This window comes from Mycetomoellerius zeteki, unplaced genomic scaffold (assembly GCF_001594055.1).
Source record: "Mycetomoellerius zeteki isolate Tzet28-1 unplaced genomic scaffold, Tzet1.0 scaffold46, whole genome shotgun sequence".
NCBI classification, from domain to species: domain Eukaryota; kingdom Metazoa; phylum Arthropoda; class Insecta; order Hymenoptera; family Formicidae; genus Mycetomoellerius; species Mycetomoellerius zeteki.
Window position 1 is genome coordinate 288505 of NW_017257457.1, and position 24332 is coordinate 312836.

Consider the following 24332-nt stretch of genomic DNA (forward strand, 5'->3'; position numbering starts at 1 on the left):
ACACACACACACACACACACACACACACTTGCTGTTTGATCCTATTCTTAATCTCTCATGAAGCTTTTTGCGTACGCAGATATTTTTCCATCAATCGGGATTAGATGTAAAAATTGGTTCCACAGTTTTTCATCTTTGTAACGAATTTGCTCGTAAAGGCCGAATAAACTTTATATTTAAAAAAAAAATGTTCTACTCATATATTAAAATATTTGTAGAAAAGTCTACGATGCGTTAAATACAAAAGGAAGGAATCAAGAAACTTTTCAGATTTGATATGCATGTTGAAAGACAATTATTAAATTATCGCATATTTATGATATATTGTTGCATTTATACTATACTTTTGAATTCAACATTTCTTGCATCGATCATATTATAAAAAGATAAATTTAATAGTGACGTTATTAACATCTATAATTAATAAAGCTAAATGATACCTTTTGTAGATATTATTATAACACTTTATTGCATACGAGTTGACTACAAAAATAAGAATATACAAATGTATAGGCTGGTATCCATAGTCCGTTCTTAATCTTAAGCAAGATCTTAAGATTCTAATATGGCTCTCTGATTGGTTCATGCACTTAACCATCTCGAATCTTGAGCAATATCTATGGATTCCGCCCATAGAATCTGACAACGCACTTGGTGAGGCTACAACATGACTGTTGGTATGATGTCTAATCGGTTATTTTAGCGAAATATTTTATAAATGTATAAATATGATAAATGACAAAAAGATGAGAAGAGAATAATGAACGCAACAAAATAACATAAACACCTATAACATTTCTATCGATCAATAAATGTAACAAGAGACACTAAACACATGATTCGATAAGAACAGAATGTATTATATAATTATATGTGTTAACATAATTGAACAGATATAATAAGCGTAATTTTGCGAATAGACTTATACGCAGTACAAAAACGATACACTGAGTGGACGCTAATGACGCGGATGACATATTGGCATATAGAGATAGAATCAATATAAAGGATTGTTTGCCTTAAAGCTGATTGCGCGGAGCGAAAAGAAGAAAGCGAGAGAGATGACCTTATGGAGAAGGGTAACATATTGAAGAGTTTTCCGGCGGTATGGTATAAGGAAAAGTGGCGCGGGACTTAATGGAACGGTACAAAGGAAGGGATAAACAGTTATGAAAACGAGTATAGTTAGTAGAATAGATTTTTACTATAATATTATGATTATATATAGAGCAAATATCTCCTCGTTAATTAATTTTATTATTCCTTATTTGTACAACGTTATTATCAAAGAAAATAATAATAGTAGAATCGTTTGAAGCGAAGCAATATACATTTTTAGTGAAGCTGTAGAGTTAGTTAGAACTATTGAACCTGCCGGTGGGATACTAACGTTGTTCAGCTCAACAGTTTGACTGAAAAACATAGAAATAATATCAATAATTAAAAAAAGGGCTACGAGCCAAAGAAATAATAGATCAATTCTTTTACAGTGATTTTTTGTAGTATATGAAATTCTAATTGTTTTAATTTGCCAACGAGTTATCAAACATTTATACTTACTTTTGCTTTATTCCAGAACCTACGCTCGCTACTTTAATTGTACCGGTTTTGAATCCCGTTAAGACTTTTGTTAAATCAATCTCTTGTTTTTTTTCGTCTGAGAAATTTATTAATAATGTCACAGCATCCTTGTCCGTTTTACGTAGAACACATAAAACGGTATTGTTTATGATATCGGTAGTTAATGATCCAAATTTGAGCGCATCCGATGTATTACGCAGCTGCGTCAGAGCGCGATAAACATTATAGTGAGAGTCTTCTTTACTTTTTTGTACTAATAAATTTACGTTGTTATAATTATCGTTAACTGGTAACCATGTTTTAGTAGCGTTACTGAATCCTGTCGATTAATAAACGAGATTTTATCATTAAGCAATCCTTTTTTATAACTTAAAATTAATTTTCAAAATATTTAGTTTGTTAATAATATTTAGAAATATTTTGTTTTTTTTTCATATTTAAACTTTTTCACTAATATTTGATTTCTTCTGACATATACATATACCTAATACAATATCTATGATATTTTAGAAATTGTCGAAATGAGTCTTTATACATCAAAAAATTTTCACACATGTAATTCTCTTGTTTTTAATTTTTTACGTATATATAGGGGAAATTTTAAAATAAACATAAATTTATAACTTTATGTGATTTTTACCTGCATTTTTGTTAATGTTCCATTGGAATGGTGTGCGGACAGGATCGCGAGATCGACTTTTATATTTATCTATACCCGCGTTACAAGCTTGAGGATCCTGCGTATCATTCCAAGATATATCCATCTTATCAACCATTCCAATTTCTTCGCCGTAGTATGTCACTGCCACGCCTGGCAGTATCATGGCTAACATTGTCATCTGATCGGCCCTTCCAGGGAAACGCGAAGCAGTACGATTACGATCATGATTTCCCATCTGCAAATATTTTGCTGTTAGTGGACTTCTATAAATTACATATTGTTGCACTATATCTGTATTATAAACTTTACTGTTAGTTTTATTTCATAAAATAAATTAGTTTAGCTGTTATATATATATGTAATTATTAATGACAAAAATAAAAATAAGAAAATATAAAAAAATAGGATTTTTAAATACTATAATGAGGTTTAATTATTCTATGCTTCAGCATCAATTTTATATGTACAAATTAACATGCTGTTATATAAATTTACCACAACAGTTATAAATCCTTTGTTAAAGCGTATTAAATTATGTTATTACACATTTATATATGTACACACCCACATGCACACGCACGCGCGCGCGCGTGTGTTTGATATCATATTGTCATAGCAATTGCTCTCTTTTCTCTTTTAAAAAGTGACTTAATGAAAATACTTTTAATAATAATGTAATTAAATGAATAGTTGCAAAATTTGAAAATTAAATATATTTTTGTATTATATTACTGTTTTGCTATATAATATAAATAATGGAAGTATATGAGAAAACATTTTCTTACCACCCAGTTAGCGACACTGTCTTTGGGCATCGCTTTTATCCATTCTTCTATTATACTTTTAAACACACTAACATTTGAGGTAGCAGTCACATTCACGATAAAATTAAAATTGAAAGGAATATGAGAACCATAGTTGTAATATTTGGTTGTATCTTCTAATGAAGTGTATGCTTCAGTCATCATCACCTGATATATGCAAAAAAATAGAAAGAAAGATGTCTGTGTATAATTCAAATATATATTAAAGTAATGTAATATAAAAGTAACGATAGTAAATAGGTCGATTTATGAACAGATAATTAGGTTAAAAATATAAAATAGTTTATTAGAGTGTTACTCAATTAAAGTTAAAATATAATATCTAGGAAACGTTTCGACTTTACTTATTGTTAGTCTTCCTCAGTTCATTAGAATAATAAATAAAAGATAACCTTAATTTATAAATGATAGACAAAAGAAATATGACATAATTCTTAATCATAACGTTTTAAAAATCACATTCTAACACAAAATTTAATGATGATTGTCAAAACGATGTAACATTCTTCGTTAGTGTGTAACCGAGGTCCAAGTTGAAAAACTACTTTCTCGTTCGAAAAAAGTAGAGTCAGAAATAAAATATGTGAAGTCAATCGGTAGTAGATATCTAGATAATGTCATGGTAAATGAGACACAAAGATTTAAATATGGTAGAATAGTTGATTAAATTACAAACTTACATGGATCGAGTTACCGTATTAAATATATGTTCATGTATTAAAATGAGGCTTTTGGTCAGTAGTGAACGCAATGCTTGTATTGTCAGTAAGAACGCAAACAGTGGAATGATAAAAAGAACAACAGTAATATAAAAATAAATTAATTCTAATTTTCTAAAAATGATATAATTACTGACTTAAATTTAAAGATATTTTTATATTTAAAGACATTGATATATATGATATTAAAAGCAAATGTTACCTTTTCATCTGTGTTACTATTAAGAGCATAGTCATCCAAAATCTTCCTCCAGCTTTGTACTAAATCATATGTTTGTGGCTGATCTTTCGTTAACGTATGAATTAAATAATTATAATCATCTTCTGATACATCCTTTATATTACTCTTAGGTTCATCTACAGTATAATTTGTTTCGAAAAGATGCGGTACTGCGTCTACGCGAAATCCGTCCACGCCTTTTCTCAACCAGTATATAATAGTTTCCTATGTAACATAAAAATACGAACATGCGCGATTCAACAACCACATGCTATATTATATGCAGCGTATATTTTGCATCTTGTCTGTAATTAATCAACGCGTTAGAGATATAACCGTTGCACAGACGAGACTTTTGTATTTCATTCTATCACAAAATATAATGTTTCACAAAATATATGTTTTACCCTTATTTCCTCCTGCACATAGGGATTAGAGTAATTCAAATCTGGTTGCTTCCAATGAAATTGATGGAAATACCATTGTTTACGTATATTGTTGAATGTCCAAGCCGAACCACTAAATACACTCAACCAATTATTTGGTGGCCTGTTATTATTTTTTCCATCTGCCCATATATAATAATGTTCATATTTGCCGGTACGATTTAAACTCATTTGGAACCAATAATGTTCATCGGAAGTATGATTAGGTACGAGATCGAGAATGACCTAAAAGAATTGAATTAATTAAATATTAGTATTGACGAAATTAAATATTATATTATGAGATATTAAAATTTGACAAAATTAATACTCGGTTGAAATATGTTTTAAAATAAACATTATTTTTATATAGGATAAAACCATTAGTTGTGGATCGCTCTTTAAAAAAAGATTACATTATAGATGATTTTATTCCATTTCATTACCGTTTTATATGTTTTAATTTGAACTAAATAAAGTAATGACAATTATCCACAATTAGACCCCATGTACTAATTACAGATCATTTCACCAAATATTTTATCCTTTTCGGTGACGTTAGTACATCCCATAAGAATAATAAAAATGATTTGCGCATGCATACCGTAGTAATATACATATAACGAAATTATAATTGATGATCCACATCTAGTTCTAGGGTCTAATTGTGAATCATGATGCAATTTTAACATTCAAGTTTATTTAAAATTAGTGACAGTTAAAAATTAATAATAATTAAAAAAAATTAATGAAAATTAAACGTTTAGCAATAAAACTGTTAAATTATGAAAAGTAACACTTTTTGCATATAGACATGTATACTATTTTATATTCTATTTTGATACTTAAAACAAATAAATCTTTTCGGGATGGCATCATTTGTAAGATTTGATAAGTTTTTAAACTTTTTTATAATAAATTTACGCAATAAAAGTATCGTTATAACATAGTGATTAAACAACACTCGCGGACACATTTAATCTCAACTGAGCAACGTTGAGTTCTTCCACGAAATCTAATGCTATTTATTATTATAAAAGCCATAAGGCAATTCTTATGATATTACTCCTTGAATGAGTTTTTAAAGATACATACGTTAATTAACTTCGCACATTTGATTATTTAATGACGTCAGTAAAATGTGTAGCGCTGTTTCTAATAAATTGAATTCAATTGACACTTGAAAGAGATAAAACAAATGCTAAAGAATCTTGTGATATGTATCGTTTAATGGAAAATACTATAATTATTTAAATATAAAAAGTAATCCACAGAACTAATGCCTGATCCACATCTAATGCTTTTACCTTAAATACGTTTTATTTTTTATTACCTTTAATCCAATTTCTTTAGCCCGTTTTACAAGATTTTCGAAATCCACCAATTTACCAAATATTTTGTCAATGTCTTTAAAATCTGAAATATCATATCCAAAATCTACCATAGGGCTTCGATTGATGGGTGATATCCATATTGCTCCTATTCCAGATTCCTTCAAGTAATCAAGTTTGCTCGTTATACCTGTCATAAACAAAGATTAACACATTAATCAATGATAATTTGTAACAAACACTTCTACTTTTAATATACTTTTTGACATTATAAAAGATTTATCTTGTTATCGGGATATTTCCAATAATAATACAAGGTGTAAATATGCATTTTTTAAATACGTGCATGTATGTGAAAATATTAATTTAAATGTTTTTATATACATATATATATAATTAAAATAAGAGGGAAAAAATATGAAATATCAAATATAATTGTACTCAGAAATTTTTGTGAAATTTTTTATGGAATATTACATTACGTTAACGAATGAATTAACGTACTTCGAGATAAGATTCTTAAAGTTTTGAAACAAACATAGAAATTTCTAGCGCATTACGAAATGGCAATCTATTATTGTGATGTCACGTTTTTTTTTACTTTAAGCATTTTAATAGTATTTATCATACTGTTATACTTACAAGGGAAGTTTCACAACTGTCTGGAATCGATTTGATTCTCCATGAAATATGTTGTCAAACACGAAAATCTAAGAGACACGTATTTTTTCAAAGGGGGGTTTCACTCCTTAAGTATGAGTTGGGGCACGTATAAAAAAATACGTGTCTCTTAGTTTTTCGTGTTTAACAACATATTTCATAGAGAATCAAATCAGTTCTAGACAGTTGTGAAACTTCCTTTGTTAGCACCATTTTCTGTGTAATATTTAATTAAATTACTTTCTGTTATAAATGATATTAATGCAAGAAATATAATTAAAAAATTAAAATTTTTTAATATATAGTAACTCTATTATTTATACATATACATAGTAGCCAGTTTGATATTTTTTTATTTTTTTCTAATTATATTACAGTGACTGCAAAAAGTATTTGTACAAGGAAATTTTTTATAAAACAAAACTTATTTAGAAAATAAACGTTAATTAGCAATTTTATACAATGAATACATTTGGTTCTAATATAAACAAACGAGCGTCGCGTATATTCCTGATTTTAGAAGCTAAATTTTTCGACTGTACGAATACTTTTTGAGCGTCCAAACAATACAATTTTTAATTTTCGCTTACTGTTAAGATGACATTTTCTATAATTATATACATCTTTTTGGTATATTTTAAGAAACATACAATCTATTTTATTTTATATACTAATAAGTTATTAATTACCTACCAAGAAATGACTGTTAATTAGACGTTGAATTGACGTCGAATTGGTGTCCATTATTCGATCGATATCGATCCGATATCAATTCGATGAGTCATTTCTTGTTGGGGGGAGGGAATAATGTTTACTTTTTAAAAATAAGTTTTCTTAAAAAAATATTTTCTCTGTACGAATACTTTTTGCATTCACTATATGTCGGAAATATACGCTATAACTTAAGACAGCAAAATTTGAAAGACATAACTATTCAAATTTCTTCTCGTTACCAAACTATTTTCAAATATGCAATTACGTTAGGTAAGTGTGTGACAACGTTATATTTATTGATACTTATCATGAAAATCATTACGTAGACAAAGCACGAATGTATATATAACACAAAAATATATATAATATAACACAATGCGTTTTAAATGCTTGATAAATTTTTGTTTTTTTTTGTTTTGTTTTACCTTGGAGATCGCCCACGCCGTCATTGTCGGAATCCATAAAACTGCGAGGGTAAATTTGATAAAAAACCGTATGATTCCACCATCCTCGATTCGTGATCTCTCCCGAGGTCAGGACAACCGTCAATAGCAGACCTAAGAGAATGACGCGGTACTGCGGTTCGAACATCTTTACAATTTTACGTAACATGCTTTCCGATATCGTAATTTATATGTGAAGCGGATAACATTGAAAAAAAGCCTTATCAAACGAACTGAAAGAATCTCGCGAGCTCGTGATAATTGTCAGATTATTCAAGAGATAGTATTATCTGAGATATGCTGGTAATACTAATCGTGGATAACAATTTGCCGTTTCACGCGAATGAAATTACGTAGTCTTCTGAAAACTGATAGCGAAATATACATTGAAAGAAGATATAATCATCTAAGTCCGGATTGTTGTTCGATATAACAATCCTACAAATTTAGAAAAAAGAAAAAAGAAAAAATCGTAGACAAATTAATAAGAAAAAGAATTTAAGCACTTTGAATTTTTAGCGATCTGAAATTTCAGCGGTAATTTCATTTTATTTGCTTATTCTCTTATTCAGTATAAGTTTTTTTATTACATTTCTTCTATAAGAAAATTTAATTACAGTTTGAATTGCCGGTCCGTTTAAAATTGAAAGATCCAATCTTTAATTAAATCGCGAGCAGTTTTTTCTTAAGAAAATCTTAAAGTTTATTAATTATTGTATAATATTGAAGTTTAATTATATTACAGAGAAGAAGAAAAATATCTCTTAATTATACTTAACAAGGTGTAATTAATATTGTTTACACATATGACGAAGTCATGAAAATTCCATATCGCACGGTAATCTCTTGCTCATGATATATTGCGTATTTATCTTTTATTTACAAAATTATCAGTGACATATAGATAATTATAGATGATATCTGTTCCGACATATTCAAACTCTAACACTCATTACTTTGCAAAAACATTTCTTAATATACTACTTTTTTGTTAATTGAATACATATATCTGTATTTATTAATAATTATATTTAAAATAATTTAACTATAATTTCACTATATTCTCGATTGCTGCGTTTAGGGGGCGCGCTATCAACGCTATTGTGTCATTTATCTTTGTCGTTTATTGGACATAAAACAAGGATAGAATGATATAATAACACTGATAGCATTCTCCGAACACAACCGATAATTGTCATCTTATTGGAACACATATAAGTATCATGTTTATTGATTAAATTTGATATTATAAGAACGTAATCTATATCAAGTAGGTATTTAATGAAACAAGTTTTATGTTAACATCGTGATTTAAATGATTACATAATTTATATATTCTTATGATGACACAATTGATCGTCACTTTTAACTTGAAATTAATTATAATAATAAAATTAAATTAACTAATAAAAATTTTTTTTATTGACTGCATTAATTAATATCACACAACAACGACAAAAATTCGTGAAAAGGCTATAGGAGTCAATCTCTGGTTGTTGAAGATTTCGAGAAATATATTATATTAGGTAATACTATCTGATTTCGTACGTTTCCTGTTTGAATCATCTTCAGCGTTACAATGTCGAAAAAAGTTATGATTTTTACTAGATAGCAGCCGTTTTTTATGCAAAAAAATTGTTAATGTTGATTTTTATTTAATTTTTTAGGTTTATCGAAAATAGTTGACTATTTGCTAACTAACGAGTCCTATAAAAAGTCGATTGGTCAAATACTTTTTTTTTCAATCGTGTACACAAAATTAAAGAAAACAGATTTCGAGAAAAACGCATTTAAAGTTTTCGATTTAGTTCTTGAATACTTACAGTGCTCGGAGGCTAATCTGTTATTCCGGGACGTGCAACAATCCTTCAGCTTCCTCATGGAATTCATTTTGAGCAATTTGAACCATTCTACGAGCTACTCGGGTCTCTTTCGTGCTAACTAACTAACAAAGGAACCGACCCTCACCGATTTTAATGAGCTTTGGATATTTGTAGAGCATGAAAAAATATTAAACCTATATTTTTTTGTTTGTGCTTATCTCGAGGTTTAGAGGGTGAAACACCCTCTCGAAAAAAATCGTTTTTTTTTTCTTTCGAAGCGAATACTATCGAAACTATAAGAGATAGAAAAAAAATTTCCATCATGAAAATTGAACGGCTTTAAGAGTACTTTAGAATTATAATAAAAAATTTTTTTTAATTTTTTATTATACCTATGTATCATGTATCTATATACAAGCGCAGAATTTATACCGAAGGACTTCGAATTTCGTTCTAAAATTTTAGGGACATATTTTCGAAGAGTTGTACTATCGATTTATGAAAAGAAAAATCGACTTTTTTTGATCCTCTAATGTAATAATGTAATGAGACTCCCTTAAAAACGTTTCGAAAACCTTGAAATTAAAAATGCATTATAATAAGTGCTGACTATTGCGTGTATTGGCATATTAGCGTCATGGTGCAACGGCGAGCTACTGAACAAATACTTAATTCCATAAGTAATCAATGGAATTTGTCACCTAATAGCAGAGATATTAAGAACGGTCACGATAAATATACATTGATCATAATATCACCTTCTTCTTTATATAATGGGCTTGTAATAAGCCATTATCTAAGCTTTAAATCTTAAGTCGTAAGAAATTGACCAATCATAATCGCTTATTCTTCTCGCATTCGACTGTGATTGGTCAATTTCTTATGACTTCAAACTTAGGTAATGGCTTATTGTATAAGAAAGGTCTATAAGATAAAAGAACATGCAAAAATAAACATAGTTTGTACACGCGTACGTAATGATATAGTATATAAGTAGTGATATATAGGTACTTAGAAGATATAGTAACTATAACTTTTAAAAACTTTAATTTCATTTTATTAAAGATTTTATTACGTACATCATATATCATAATAAAAAAATTTGTTACTATTGAAATGTATTATATAAGTATGTACATATGTAAAAATATGATAACTGAAATTTATATTACTTGTGAAACATTTAATATTAGTATATCTTAATTTATATCATAATAATTCACTATTTCCTTTGATACTTCATTTTTATATCATGCATTATTTATGTTATCTATGTATTATCTATGTATTATTTTCCGCAAGCGAATTAGATATAATTACGTTGAAAAAATATGATGCCTCGATTGAATACCCATTTTCATGGCTTCTTATCTAGCTTTATGTTAGTATATATCACAGCTCCTAATGCAGGAATTTTTACGGCATCAACATCTTTGATAATGTTTCTATATTTGAAAAGAAGTAAAAATTATGTATACATTTGAGATAAAGAGATAATACATATAACGCCTCTCTTCCATTTTAATGCTGTATTGTATATAATAACAATATTTTATTTTATAACAGTGTGTAATTGATATACTATATACGGAAAGAAAGTACTTACCCAATAAGATGATGAGCATTAGTAGTGGCATAATAAACGGTTAATTGACTTGATGCATAAACAAGCGTTGACAAATCAACGATTGCTTCTTCATTTGCAAAATTTACCACTACATAAACTACCTCTCCATTAATTTTCCTGTAAGTACAGGATTTATATACTGTTTTTATATTCAACTTTAAGCGCATTATCTCGTTAGAAAAATTAAATATTAAAAAATATATAGGTACATATTATATTATGCTAGCACGTAAAAATATGAAATATGTTTTTAAATTTCTAAAATGTGCTTAAACAATATTATTACAGAATAACTGCAAGTTTTTTTTATTAAATTTTACGATTACATATTTACTGTACCTAGTAAAAGCGAAAATATCATTATTCAATAATGTCGTGGTTAAGGTTCCACGTTTAACCACAGGCAATTTTCGCAGAGCAGAAACTGCTTTATACAAAGCATTGTAAGAGTTGTCCTGTTCTTTTTGCGCGGCTAAATTAAGCGTCACGTAATTTTTGTTCACCGGTAGCCACGTTTTCTGATTCATGGAAAATCCTGAAATTATAAATGTAAATTAGATTTCTTTAACACAGAGAAATTCAATAATTATGTATACCACGTCTGAACTCAATTATGATTTCAATATTGTATATGATGTGATACGATATTATAAGTTTCTCGAATTTATTGCCTTTTCAAGATTATGCTGCTACAAATGACAAATTCAAATTGACAATGGTAGTACGTTGTAATACGATTGATCGTAAGCAACTTGTTTCATCTTGAATTTTTCACCCACTTTCTTTTCGTAATCTCAAAATATGACGCGTGACCTAACAAACATATTGCGTTGATTTTTAATATGTGGGTCATGACACGAGACTGACATTAAAACGATATACTTCGTTTGATATGAACCAGTTTTTACAGTGATCCGTTATTTAATGAAATTTCTCGTTATTTATTAACAGGTCAATCATTAATCGATTTTTTTAGAAGAAATCTATTCGCAATCAAATTGATATTTAACTTCGTCAAGTAAAGTTTCAAAGTAGATAATAACACTAAATATTCTTCTACTTTAAAATTATTAATAAATTTGCAAAATGATAAGCAACACATTCTTTTATCGATGACTCAAATATTTTATTATTTGAACTAACGAAAGGTAGCTTTAAATTTTGCTATCAGCAAAATTAATTTCTATTTATCAACTGCTTCCATGAATTTTCATAGTTATTACTAGAGTCCGACCGAAACTTTTACCGAAACTAAAAACGAACACTCATTACACAGGTCAACAAGGTTTTGTTGTTGGGAAGCTGTGGGTCATTTCCGACGTAATTTTCTGCGTAGAATCCGAATCTGAAATCAGAATTGGCCTATCACGTCAGGATTTTGAGATATTTGAGGATATATACTCGAAAAATGCGTTTTTTTGCTATTTTTGAAGTTATGATCATTAGAGTTTTCCACGTATAGTGAAGAAAGAAAAACCGATATTTGTCAATAAACAAACAACTTATTATTTTTTTTATACACACCTGCAAAATATCCTTTTTTATGCATTCAGGTGCTTCGTTTATCGAGCGAATTTCGAGCATCCTAAAACTTTCAGCGAGAAAGTTGTTCATTCGGATATGAACAAATGTTCTGGAAAGTTTCATTTTCATTGCATTAATAAGTTTAAAACTAATGATTTGTTTAAAGTTGGTAGACGCCTTGCACTCAGAGCCGCAGCGCACAAGACGCGCTGTCCGTTATTCAAGGTCCTAATATATAAACAGTCACAATTGTGACTGTTTGCTGTCTTAACAATGGCCCCGCGTAAGTGTTTAAATGATCCTAACAGTTTTTGTTATATTTGTGGTCGTTTCACGTTTGTTAAGAACAGGAACGAAAAAGACGGGAAAAACGGTTACGCAAGTGGGTTAAAATGCCCGTAACTTGGCGAAAAAAAATCGTAGGTAGTCGATCAATATCTCATTTTGAAGGGTAAGAATATTACTAAATGATGCAAATAGCACAAAAGACCCAAAAAATTGGTTGCGTCCTGTACATAACCTCTAAAGTAGCATAAAAACGCATTTTTCGAGTATATATCCCCTAATATCTCAAAATCCTGACGTGATGGGCCAATTCTGGTTTCAGATTCGGATTCTACGCAGAACCATGTTTATGAAGAAGAAGTGTATGATATATCTATACATATGGCCTTTATAGGATTCTTATTTTTAAATTTTGGTTTCGGTTTCGGTTGAAATTGACATGTAGCCGAGTGTTTCGGTTCAATTTCAGTAAAAGTTTCGGTCGGACTCTAGTTATTACTACAGATAATAATCAACTTAAATTGCGTTTCAGTGAATTTAACTGATAGATTGATATAACGATTTTAGAAGTTGCTTAAGTAAACTCGTATACCAGCCGAAGTGGTGTTGTCCCATTGGAACGGTGTTCTTGCGGGATCTCGAGATGCTTTCTCGTAACCATCTTTGCCAGCATTGCGACCTTGTGGATCTTTGGTGTCTTCCCATGAGATCCACGTGTCCTTCATGCCGATTTCATCCCCGTTATAAGTTACAGCCACTCCAGGAAGTAATAGAGTCATCATGGTTACAGCTTCCGCTCGATATCGTCCGTAACGAGTGACCAATCGCGATTTGTCATGATTTCCTATCTGTAAAAAGAGAATACAATTATGTGTAAAAAGAGATTACAATGTGAATTATATTATTGCGATTTAATTTATTATTAATTTTAAAAGCTCGAGATGTTTATACGATAACGCATCTCGATTTATTAAGTGTTTAAAAAAAAGGCATATTGCATAATATATTAAAAAATATCAAGCTTTTAATCAAGCGAAGCTATTTGGAGATTGATTCCTTATAGATTCGAAAGACAATTGTTTCTCTTATTCGACTTACCACCCAGTTAGCAGTTGCTCTCAAAACAGACATGTTTACCATCCATCTATCAATCAATCTTTTGAAATCAATTGCTTTAGAATCTCGATTCGTATCGGTAATGAAACCAAAATTGAAGGGAAAATGTGCGCCGTATATGTAATACTTCATCGTCATCGTCATGTTCGCGTAAGCCTCGATCATCATAACTTTTTCATTCGAATATTCGTTCAGCACTTCTCGCCATCCTTTGACTACTTCGTAGGTATGCGGAAAGTCCTTCGTGTATATCTTATGCGTGTAGCCGTAGTCATTAGGATTTAGATTACCCGTGAGTGGTTCGTCCAAGAACCTGACGTCCTCACACAAAAATGGCACCGCGTCCACCCGGAAGCCATCCACCCCCTTGTCGAGCCAAAATCTCATGACATCCTGAGGGCAGAAGTGGAGAGCACGATATATACATACATATATGCTTAAGTACAGCATCTATATGTCTACGCGATCTATATGTATTTTCAAGTGGATTAAACTACTACTAGACTATGTGTTCCTCAAGGCACACTCACTCGAAATAATAATTGGTGTACAAAATGTATAAAATAATTTAATTATTTTTTTTTATTTTACACAAAATCAAATTGTTAGTTTGTTATTAACCATAACATATGTAGTAGTTTATAAGTATTATAACATAATTTACAGTGTCTTGATTAGTATAAATAACGTATATATGATTATTTCTGTAATTTCGTATCAGGTTGAATTAGTAATAATAAGAAACGTGAAAAAGGCAGGTGTTATAATTGTTCATTCAATGTTTAAATTAAATTGATGCAATCATTCCCGATTAGCTAATATATTTTTGCTTAGATAATACATGTATATAAATTTCCAAAGAAAAATAATGCTGCAGTTTATTCTCATTGTCATTTCCTAGCTTTATCTTCTAATCTAAGCTAAATCTAGCTTTAAATTATGAACGTGACACTATCTAAGAAAAAATTTTGTGACATAAGAGTTTTTCAAGAATTAAGACTATGATAAGAAGATGCTCGCAGAAACTTTCACGAAAGAAAAGAAATTGCATAAAATATTAACATCTGTCGCGCACGAGCCACGAAATGCAATGACCAAAAAATGTTTGTTATATACTGTTTTAATGAAAAGAATACGCAATGAGAAAAAAGGTTTTTTGTAATTATTAAATAAAACAAACGAAAGACACATTTGGAATTTCGCCGAGTTTTTAGGATCAGTACAAAAATGATGTGGAATTGTAGATTGTGTAGCGTCACGCGAGCTTGCCGCTCTATTCACTACACGATAGTTTGTCCAATCCGGATTTTATTGCGTGTACCAGTGTACTTTACAACTTTCGGTATTACAGCTGGATATTTCACCATTTCACCGTTTCTCAAATTACGCGCACAGGATTTGACCGTAGAATATGAATGCTTGCAAAACTTTCATGTACTATAATTCTACTAATTCTCTGTACTATGCTATAAAAAGAAGAGAAAACGTATTATAACGGCCAACGAGAAAACTTGACCTTTAGCCTTTAATTAAGTACGATGTGCAAATAATTTATTTGAAAGTTGTTATTCCAGCTCGGCGAACTTTTGTTTGTTAAATTGATCGTAATTATCTCGCTTCACGCCCGCTGGACATTTGTCACCGTACAGTTGGACGATCATTATCGATCATTTTCCTCGTTAAATCGTGTTAGTGTATGGCGTATATGAGCGATATTTTAAGTGTTCACATCTTTAAAAAATTGGTAAATAGTACACCTGCTTCTTGATTCATTTCGCAAGTATAATTTTACGTTCATCGCGTTCGCGCAACGAGCAATTAATTGCGTCCGTTTTCTAGTCAACACGACAACGTGATCGAAGAAAACATTTCTCGTTCATTTCATATACATATATATATATATTTTAACGATTTGTCTTGATTTATGTGCAAGTTAATTACTTTTGGTGTAAAAAATGCGACTTTATACGACATTAGATATATATTACGTATATCGTACCGTCGATCGATTTTTATCGCGATCGTGATTTTTCTGAAATACCAATAATTTCGAGCAAATTACTGAAAGAGCGGAAAAAAAAACAGAACGGTGTTTGCTTTTCGTTTCGCAGCGCAACGATGAACAGAAAATCTGTCGCGCACAGGGCGATAATGACGGAAAAAGCGATGTCCTTGCACGATATATACAGGCCGGATTTATTTTCACCCTTCGTGACATCGACGACACGTTGTAATCCGTCGCCCCTACGCAGCTTTACTGTTGTGGTTCCCCAAGACAATGAGATAATAAGATAATCCGATATCGGTTTTGATCTAAGTTCTGCATGATTGAGAAAATTGAATATTTCATTAGCGATAATTTTTTTCGCATCGAACTGCAATTGAGCCACTTATCTGATTTTGCCTCCAAGTTATTAAATACGAAATTAATTTAGCTGACAAGCTGTCTCCTATAAGTAACCGGAAATTCACCACAGTTTCTGCGTGAATTCTTGTTATAAGACTTATAAGATTACCAATTCTTTTGCAAAATATATTATACTAATACAGAATCATAATTTTATATTCAATAATTAGTCTGTCACAATAATTTGGCATGAAACATTGACCTAAATTTCAGCATGATTATTATTTCGTACGTACCTTCATTGCATTCACTACGTTTTCATTTTCATAGTTGAGATCGGGCTGCTGTGGTGCAAACTGATGAAAATAATATGCTTGTCGTTCTTCACGCCAGGTCCATGCTGATCCACCGAACACGCTCACCTATGCATGCAAATAATCGCACAATTATTCTGTTATATATGTGATTATGCATCAAAAACTACAGATATAAAACATCAAGTACACCAGGGATATTCGAAAGAACAATGCGTTTGTATTAATTGGAATGTAGCAGGGTTGCTCAGTTTGAATGTATTATTTCACGTTGCAAGTAAACGCGCCGTATGACGTTATATTATATGATATTGATAATTTTGTAATTGATGAATAATTTCAAACAAGCATACAAAACTTGTAATAACAATGATGGATCGTCAGTTTAATCCTTAATATGTCGAGCAATGGATGGAGTAAGTTTTTCAGAAGTTACGCATTGTATTAATTTAAATCCGCTTGCTTTTGTTATTGCAATTGAATCGAAATTTAACTTTAATTGAAGATAATTTGTAATGTATATGTATAACTAGATGTTAGTTTAATAATATCTCTTAATAATTAATGAACGATATCTTTGAAAGTAATAAATTATTATCTTTATAACCTGACCTCAAATGTTTCTATTAACATAGCTTATAAATTTTTTAACATTTTTAAACATTTATATAATTATTTATATATTATGCGTTAACAAAAGTCGAATAATCTCTTCAAATGTGAAATTCGGATAACTGCGAGGTCACTCGTGCATCTCTATGATAAAGCGAAAAAAAAGCCGGCCACATACGTTGAATAAACTTGTGCAAGCTACATGTGCAAATTTACTTGAACGTATGTTTGTCAGAAAACTCAAAAACTGCACAGTTATTTTGGCTTGCACAAATGACTTAAGTAAATATGAAAATTCATTCGATATGCTTGCACAAGCAACGTGCACAAATAAATCAGAGCGTGTGTGGCACGCTTAAAATCTAATCAGAATGCTTGGTTCAAATATTTTCTAATATCAAGGGGATTCTAAAGACAATTAGTCATAGTGTAAGTAGGATTTATACACAGACGATTTACGTGTCACTGACACATCACTACACACAGAATAGTACGTAATACCTCAATATCTCACGCACACATATACATAAATTTTCGTATAACAATAATGTTTTAATTAGATGTCTAAGTCCAATTCTAAGAACTTCATATTGTTTTTTCGTGCAAACTAACTAGTCCGTAGACTACTATTTCGTAAATACAGATTGTACAGCTTTTATATGAAGTAAATATTGTCATAATGTGAAATTAATAATAAAGGAAAATAAGAAAAATAAGGAAATTAATAATAAAAGCTACGCTTAATCCCATTCAAAGGACACGAAAGAGGATACTTGAAATTTGAACATCGCGTGCGCATTCGCATATTCAGCCTTGGATTAATTTACTGACATTAACAACGGCCCTACACATTTCTCGCCTCGTCAGTCTCCGCTGTCTCCTCAGTCATGTTACATGTAGCTTCGAGTTACCTAATTACTTACCCAATTATTCGGCACTGTAACCGTTCCGTTCGGTAGCACCTTGCCTTTATGCCATACGTAATAGTTAGTGTAAGGTTCTATGCTTTGTAAACTTTTTTGGAACCATTCGTGCTGATCCGACGAATGATTAGGAACAAAATCCATAATAATCTTCATTGACGCATCATGCGTGGCATTTGCGAGTACCTCAAAATCCTTCATAGTGCCAAACGTTTTGTCGATATTGACAAAATCGGAAATGTCGTAACCAAAATCGATCATCGGACTAGGATAAATCGGAGATAACCAGAAAGCATCAACATTCGACTCAATGAGATGTTCCAGTTTGCTTATGATACCTGTATATACAGAAACTTGCCAAGTCTTTTCACGAAACATCTTTTTGCTAATTTTTAGTGTGTGATTAAGTAAATAGATACGATAGCCGTTTAATTTTAGAAGTATTTAACTTTTTCGTAGATATGTAATCAATTAAATTACCAAGATAATTAATATTAGAAGAGTATAAACGATTTAAAAAAATTTAATAATTAATTTAGTTCAAACTATCTGAAAGGATTGAAGATTTTTTAAATTGATTCTATATATATTCGATAAAGAATTTTTATTAGAACTGTAAATTTCTAAATTTATGAAATACCTTAACATCTAAACATCTTCTTTTCTGAACATTTATAATAGATATGAAATGACATTAATGTAATAACGATATCTCAATGAAATGATGCGAAGACCATAATTTATTCACTGTTATTTATTTTTTTAAATGCTATGTTACCATTTAAAACAATATATTTTTATTACATATTATTTTATTATTTTATTACAATACATAATTATATTGCTTTCTCTCTCTCTCTCTCTCTCTCTCTCTCACTCACTCACTCACTCCACTTCTCTTTTCCCCTTCTTTATAAAAATTACAGTAATTTCCTCCAGGTTTTATAAATGTAAATAGAAAAAAACTTTTGAAAAAACCTTTAAGATCTCCGACACCGTCACCATCACTATCCTTGAAACTTCTAGGATAAATTTGATAAAGAGACATTGACTGCCACCATTCTGAAGTAGATTCACTACACTCGAGATTAGACAATAGTAATATCGCACAAAGCGTTATTATACCCTTCATCCTTGTTGGATCTTAAAAATGAATTATAAAAAATTACTTATACAATAACATAAATATGTAATAATATTTGTATAGAGAATCATTCTCTAAATAAATAGTATAAAAAAATTACGATTTATTTCAAAAGATATAGAATAGAAGATAAAAGATGGAAGTTTAACGTTAGATTTATGAGAGATAAAGCAAAGATATAACTAAATTTTTAAAAATAGACAGTGGTCCAAAAAGTGTCCAAAAATAAATCCGGCTAAATGATTCGGCCGGATCGTGCCTTTATCTTGTCTTGACCGGCCGGATCATGTCCCGATCTTGTCTTATAACTTAACAAGTACTTAACGAAAAGGTACTTAATTATAGTGTTTTGAAAAGCTCTCGAGATGATCTATAAGAATGTGCAATAAAAAGTAGAGGGTTCTGTTTAAGAAATTAAAGGTAACCTTCACGTGATCTTCAAGCAACTATTCAAGGTCAAACTAATGAAACCATCTTATGTCCCCCTCAGAACCATACAACTTTTGTCTGAAACTTTTTTCTAAGATCAAAAATAAAAAAGAAGTTATTTAGGGTGGGACATAAAAATGGGACACCCTGTCCCATTTATATAAAGAATTTTATCTCAAAAATTGAAATGAACAGGGGAGTGGCCGATTTGACAGAGAATACTCCATATATGTATATATTTTTTATGTACTACATGAAATAAAAAGTTACCCTCTTCCCATACCTACTTGTCGCTATGAATAACAAAATTACTACAGTGGCCTCTTTGTCTATTTATAAGCTTGAAAAGAAGTCAAATTCTGGGAAAAAATAAGTCCCTTTTTCTAATTTTAGTAAAAATGTTGTATGAAAATATTAAATTAAAAAACATAATATATGCAAACTATATTCATATTTTATTTTTTTTTTAAATTAAAATTTTTATGAATGAAGAATGTTGAAACTTTTGAACAATAGTATAAATTATTTCTAAAATGATTACAAAATATCTCTCATATCTTCTATTATTATTCTAATATCTATCTGTGTTATATGTGCATATATTTTGAGACACCTCAAAATAGCAGCCACTTAATTTAATTATTTTAGTTTTTGTTACCGTATTATTATAAAGTTTGCAAAATGATAACTATCATAACAATTAAATTGTTGCACTTACTAACAATTCGTCGGCACGAATGCTTATGTTTGGATACTTCTTGGACACTTGCTCTATAACCTACTGTTGTAAAATAAATGAATCTTTCTTCTTTTATAGCTGCATTATATAATTATACAGTTAAGTAGGGTTTCATGTACACAACTAATGAATTCTGCGCGGATTATATGACGATATGTGTCTCATCGCGAGATATGTATCTTTGTTTTTTATCTGACTTCAATTTATCCTTCAAGATAAGCTATTAATGGTATAACAACTGAAACAGTGTCGAGAGAAAATTAAATTGTAAGTAGAACGTGCAGAAATACGTATATGTACGCAGAATTTCCTGCTTTAAATGTGATATCTTTCCGATGACCTATTACTTTTCTGCGACCATTAAAATCTTAATTTTTTAAACTATTATAACCTCGTTTTTTTGAAAAAAGTCTATAGTCAGATTTGTGTGCAATTAATCAAAGAAGGCTCTGCGAGCCTTATCTGTTACTAACAAGGGAAGTTACCCAGATGTCCAATTAGTTTTGAAAAAGTAACGGTTAGAAGTTATAATATAATCCCACCTTTTATTAACTAAAATGAGTGTCATTCGCTCGGAAAATTTGATATTCGTTGAAAAATGGATTCAAAGTCCCCTAAAAGTGGCTCCGAAAATGGGTTTAAATGACATTTTTTCATAATTTTTTTTTACTTTTTGGCATGTGAGTAATATACATAAATGATGGAATAGAAAGGAAAACTTAGGTCTAGATTTCAAATAAATACACATAAATGTACATATATAGTATAAAATAATTTTATTAAGACCGCAATGAGAATACACAACAAGTAAGAATATTAAAGTCTATGACGGTCGACGCTAGACCTTAAATAATTCAAATGTGAATTATATATATATATATATACTATACATATATGTACATGCATACATACCATATTTGTAATCATTTGAACTGCGCGCCGAATTGGTTTTCCGGATTTATAAACGCAATTAAACGATTGAAATAATATCACAAATTAAATTGAATTGACAAGCAAATTTTAATAATTTTTTATGTTCAATCCGGTATCATATTAGGAGGATGTTAATATGCTGAAAAACTGTAAATAAATTTATTGCGAAAAATATTACCTTGGCCGGGAGTCGAACCCGGATCTCTTGTATTCCATACGAGCGTCCTAAGCTTTTAGACTACCGAGGTCTTATAGTAATATTTTTCTTTGAACTATCGAGGCCTTAAATATAAAATAAATGACAAATGAGTAATATAGACAAAAATATAATAGCCTACATCTAGTTTTATGGACGTTTTAGCGGCGTTTTAAAAAATCAGGTATATCTGATATTGTAAAGTGAAGGGCCCCGTAACACGCGCGAGTAGAGAGCCTCAGAGGGAGAGAGTGGTAAATTGGTCACGTGAATAGAGTTTCAATGACCGCGTTCAACCAGGACGGGGATCAAGTGACCAGTTTTCTCCAATCTCTTCCATGCCCATAGGGTTTTGATGACCACATCCAATCAGAGGAGGAGCGGTTTGCCACTCTCTCCCTCAGAGGCTCTGTAGTTATAGCGTATTCGATTTACTGACTCGACTCCGAGTTAACAGTCTGTTCTTTTTAACTGCATTTCTTGCACAATTTAGCTCTTCTTTTGCAGCTAAACAGAACAGATCATTGACTCGGAATTGGGTCGGGTCAGTAAATCGAATACGCTATTAGTCAGTTAGACTATTACCAGCCAGAGAGTTGTAGAACGTGACAATATATATAGTTCTTACCTTTCATAATCTGCGTGTCGTATCATTTTACCGCAAACTTTCTTTCAACTGATACATAGGGGAAATCCAGGCAAAGCAGATATGTTAAGATTTGGGAAGAAAAATGACATAGTTAAAATGAAGATCAAAAACCTTTTTTATTCTCATAATTCTATTAATGGAATCAACTTTGAAATAAAATTAAATTAAATTAAAAAACTTGAATATTTAAATGTCTTTTTAGTTAAAACGTAAAAAAAGAGAAACCCCATCCCTTTGTCACTCCTCTGGGCAAAGTGGGTGGGTCACTCGAGCAATGAGGATGGAATTAAATAAAAAAATCAAAATCAGTGTCAGCAGTCATCACAAAAGTAACTTCCAAATTCTCTATATGTAGTGCAGCCTTCATGAGCCCATTGATGTACTAACTAAACTGGATCCAATCTTTGGACAGTGAGTCGGTGTATTCTTCAGAACACACATCATACTGCGTTGTGGAAAAAAAATAAAAGTAAGATGTAAACAGTCATGTACCTTTCGTTCACTCGAAAGATCGTCTGTTCTTCCGTCTTTCTGGTATTTTCAGTGCAATTACATACCGGGTAAAGAAAATAGGTCATTCGCTTTGCCCTTATTCACTTTGCTCAAAGAACCTACCTGGCGTGAATTTGGAAAAGTTAGAATAAGTTTAAGCAACAAGTGAAAAATTTTGATCTTGAATACACATTTAAAGACAGAGAATTCTTATAAATAATCATTCACACTGATTAAGAAAGAATTACTGCTAATAATTAAGCTAAGTAACGAAAATCGCAAGAAAACACAATTTCTTGTATTTCTCTATCAAACACAAACGAACGTAATCATATGTTGTTTCGCACTTTCATGGCGTCGTTAGTCGGTCATTCCTTCAACAGCTAGGGATTCATAGCATTATCTCAGATAGATAAGCGAAAATAAAAAATATTCGCTTTGCCCGGACTTCCCCTAGCTGATGACAACGCGATCATCCAATTTTATTATAAATTTTTGTATTTTTATGAAAGAAGATTTATTGTAAAATATTTTACATTCACTGTATATTTGCAACGACTGTAAAGAATAAAAAGATAAAAATCGATATTTTTACAAAAAAATTTATCAAGTTTCTTAAATTCGTATTATCACACAATAAGACTGATAATAATTAACTGATAATAATTAACAATAATAAAACTGATAATTAATATCAATACAAATATCAAGTGCAAAATATATTTGAGCCAATTTTATTTTGACATCATTTATCTTTTTATTATTGTTATTTAATAATTATGAAATACTTTTTTATCAATAAATTATTAAAATTAGGTATTAATTAATTATTAGCTAATGATTTCTTTTATTAATCTTATACTTTCTATTATTTTCATTCATAAATTCAATACTTTTAAAGGAAATATGATTTTAAAAAAACCTAGGAACGATTTAGACGACCATAAATCTTTTGCATCATGTTACAATATGTTACAAAAAGATTTATAACATATTAATTTGTTATTGATGAAAAGTTAAACATCTAATAATAAGCATCTGAAACCTCAAGTTTCAATTTCTAATGTTCATTTGCATACAAAATAGTGTCAAATGGAAAATATTATATAATAAAAAATAGATAAAGTGGTACGCATTCAACAACCATTCCCTAATTACTTTGTATACATCTGCCTAATACAAAAAGTGTTTTAATTTATAAAATTAATATTTATATGATATATAGAAAAATATCTTTTTCTTTGGAAAAATTTTTCGGAATATTATCTCCGACACGTGGCAATATAGAGATATTTATGTTTCCGGTGAAATTTATTGATAACAGATGATGATATATTATATTAATTTGATATCTACTGATATAAGTTAATATGACGTCAGTAATCAATAAGATAAATTGTAAATTTTTAGTAGGAAACATTGTCGTAGGAAACATTTTTTAAATTTATATATTTAATCATATTTACAATAGAATTAAAATTATTAAATATTACACATAATATTAAATGCTACAAATATGTAATTAAATATTACAAATATTACATACTAAAAAATATTATTACTATATACTACTTTACTTTCATAAATAATCTTATTTTCGA

General features: G+C 30.0%; 2 protein-coding genes across 5 annotated transcripts in view; one reads left to right on the top strand and one right to left on the bottom strand.

Annotated features, from left to right (window-relative positions):
* The window catches only part of LOC108726988 (calcium/calmodulin-dependent 3',5'-cyclic nucleotide phosphodiesterase 1A), an 85858-nt gene that overhangs the window by 41400 nt on the left and 20126 nt on the right, over positions 1 to 24332 (top strand). The window lies entirely within an intron of this gene.
* On the bottom strand, positions 10668 to 20570 carry Hbg3 (alpha-glucosidase). The gene is made up of 9 exons (XM_018454861.1): positions 20441 to 20570; positions 19128 to 19292; positions 18150 to 18487; positions 16597 to 16722; positions 13936 to 14346; positions 13430 to 13685; positions 11368 to 11563; positions 11008 to 11145; positions 10668 to 10846 (listed from the first exon to the last, which is right to left on the bottom strand). The coding sequence occupies exons 2-9, from the start codon at positions 19279 to 19281 to the stop codon at positions 10759 to 10761; spliced, it is 1707 nt and encodes a 568-aa protein (XP_018310363.1). The 5' UTR covers positions 19282 to 19292; positions 20441 to 20570; the 3' UTR covers positions 10668 to 10758.

Bases quoted from the DNA above. Each gene is read 5' to 3' on its own strand.
- Hbg3 (XM_018454861.1), bottom strand. From the start codon at position 19,281: ATGAAGGGTATAATAACGCTTTGTGCGATATTACTATTGTCTAATCTC. The intron at 11,564-13,429 runs GTATACGAGTTT...TTATAATTTCAG, and splicing joins GGACAACACCACTTCGGCTG to GATTTTCCATGAATCAGAAA. The intron at 10,847-11,007 runs GTAAGTACTTTC...TTTCAAATATAG, and splicing joins AATGCTCATCATCTTATTGG to AAACATTATCAAAGATGTTG.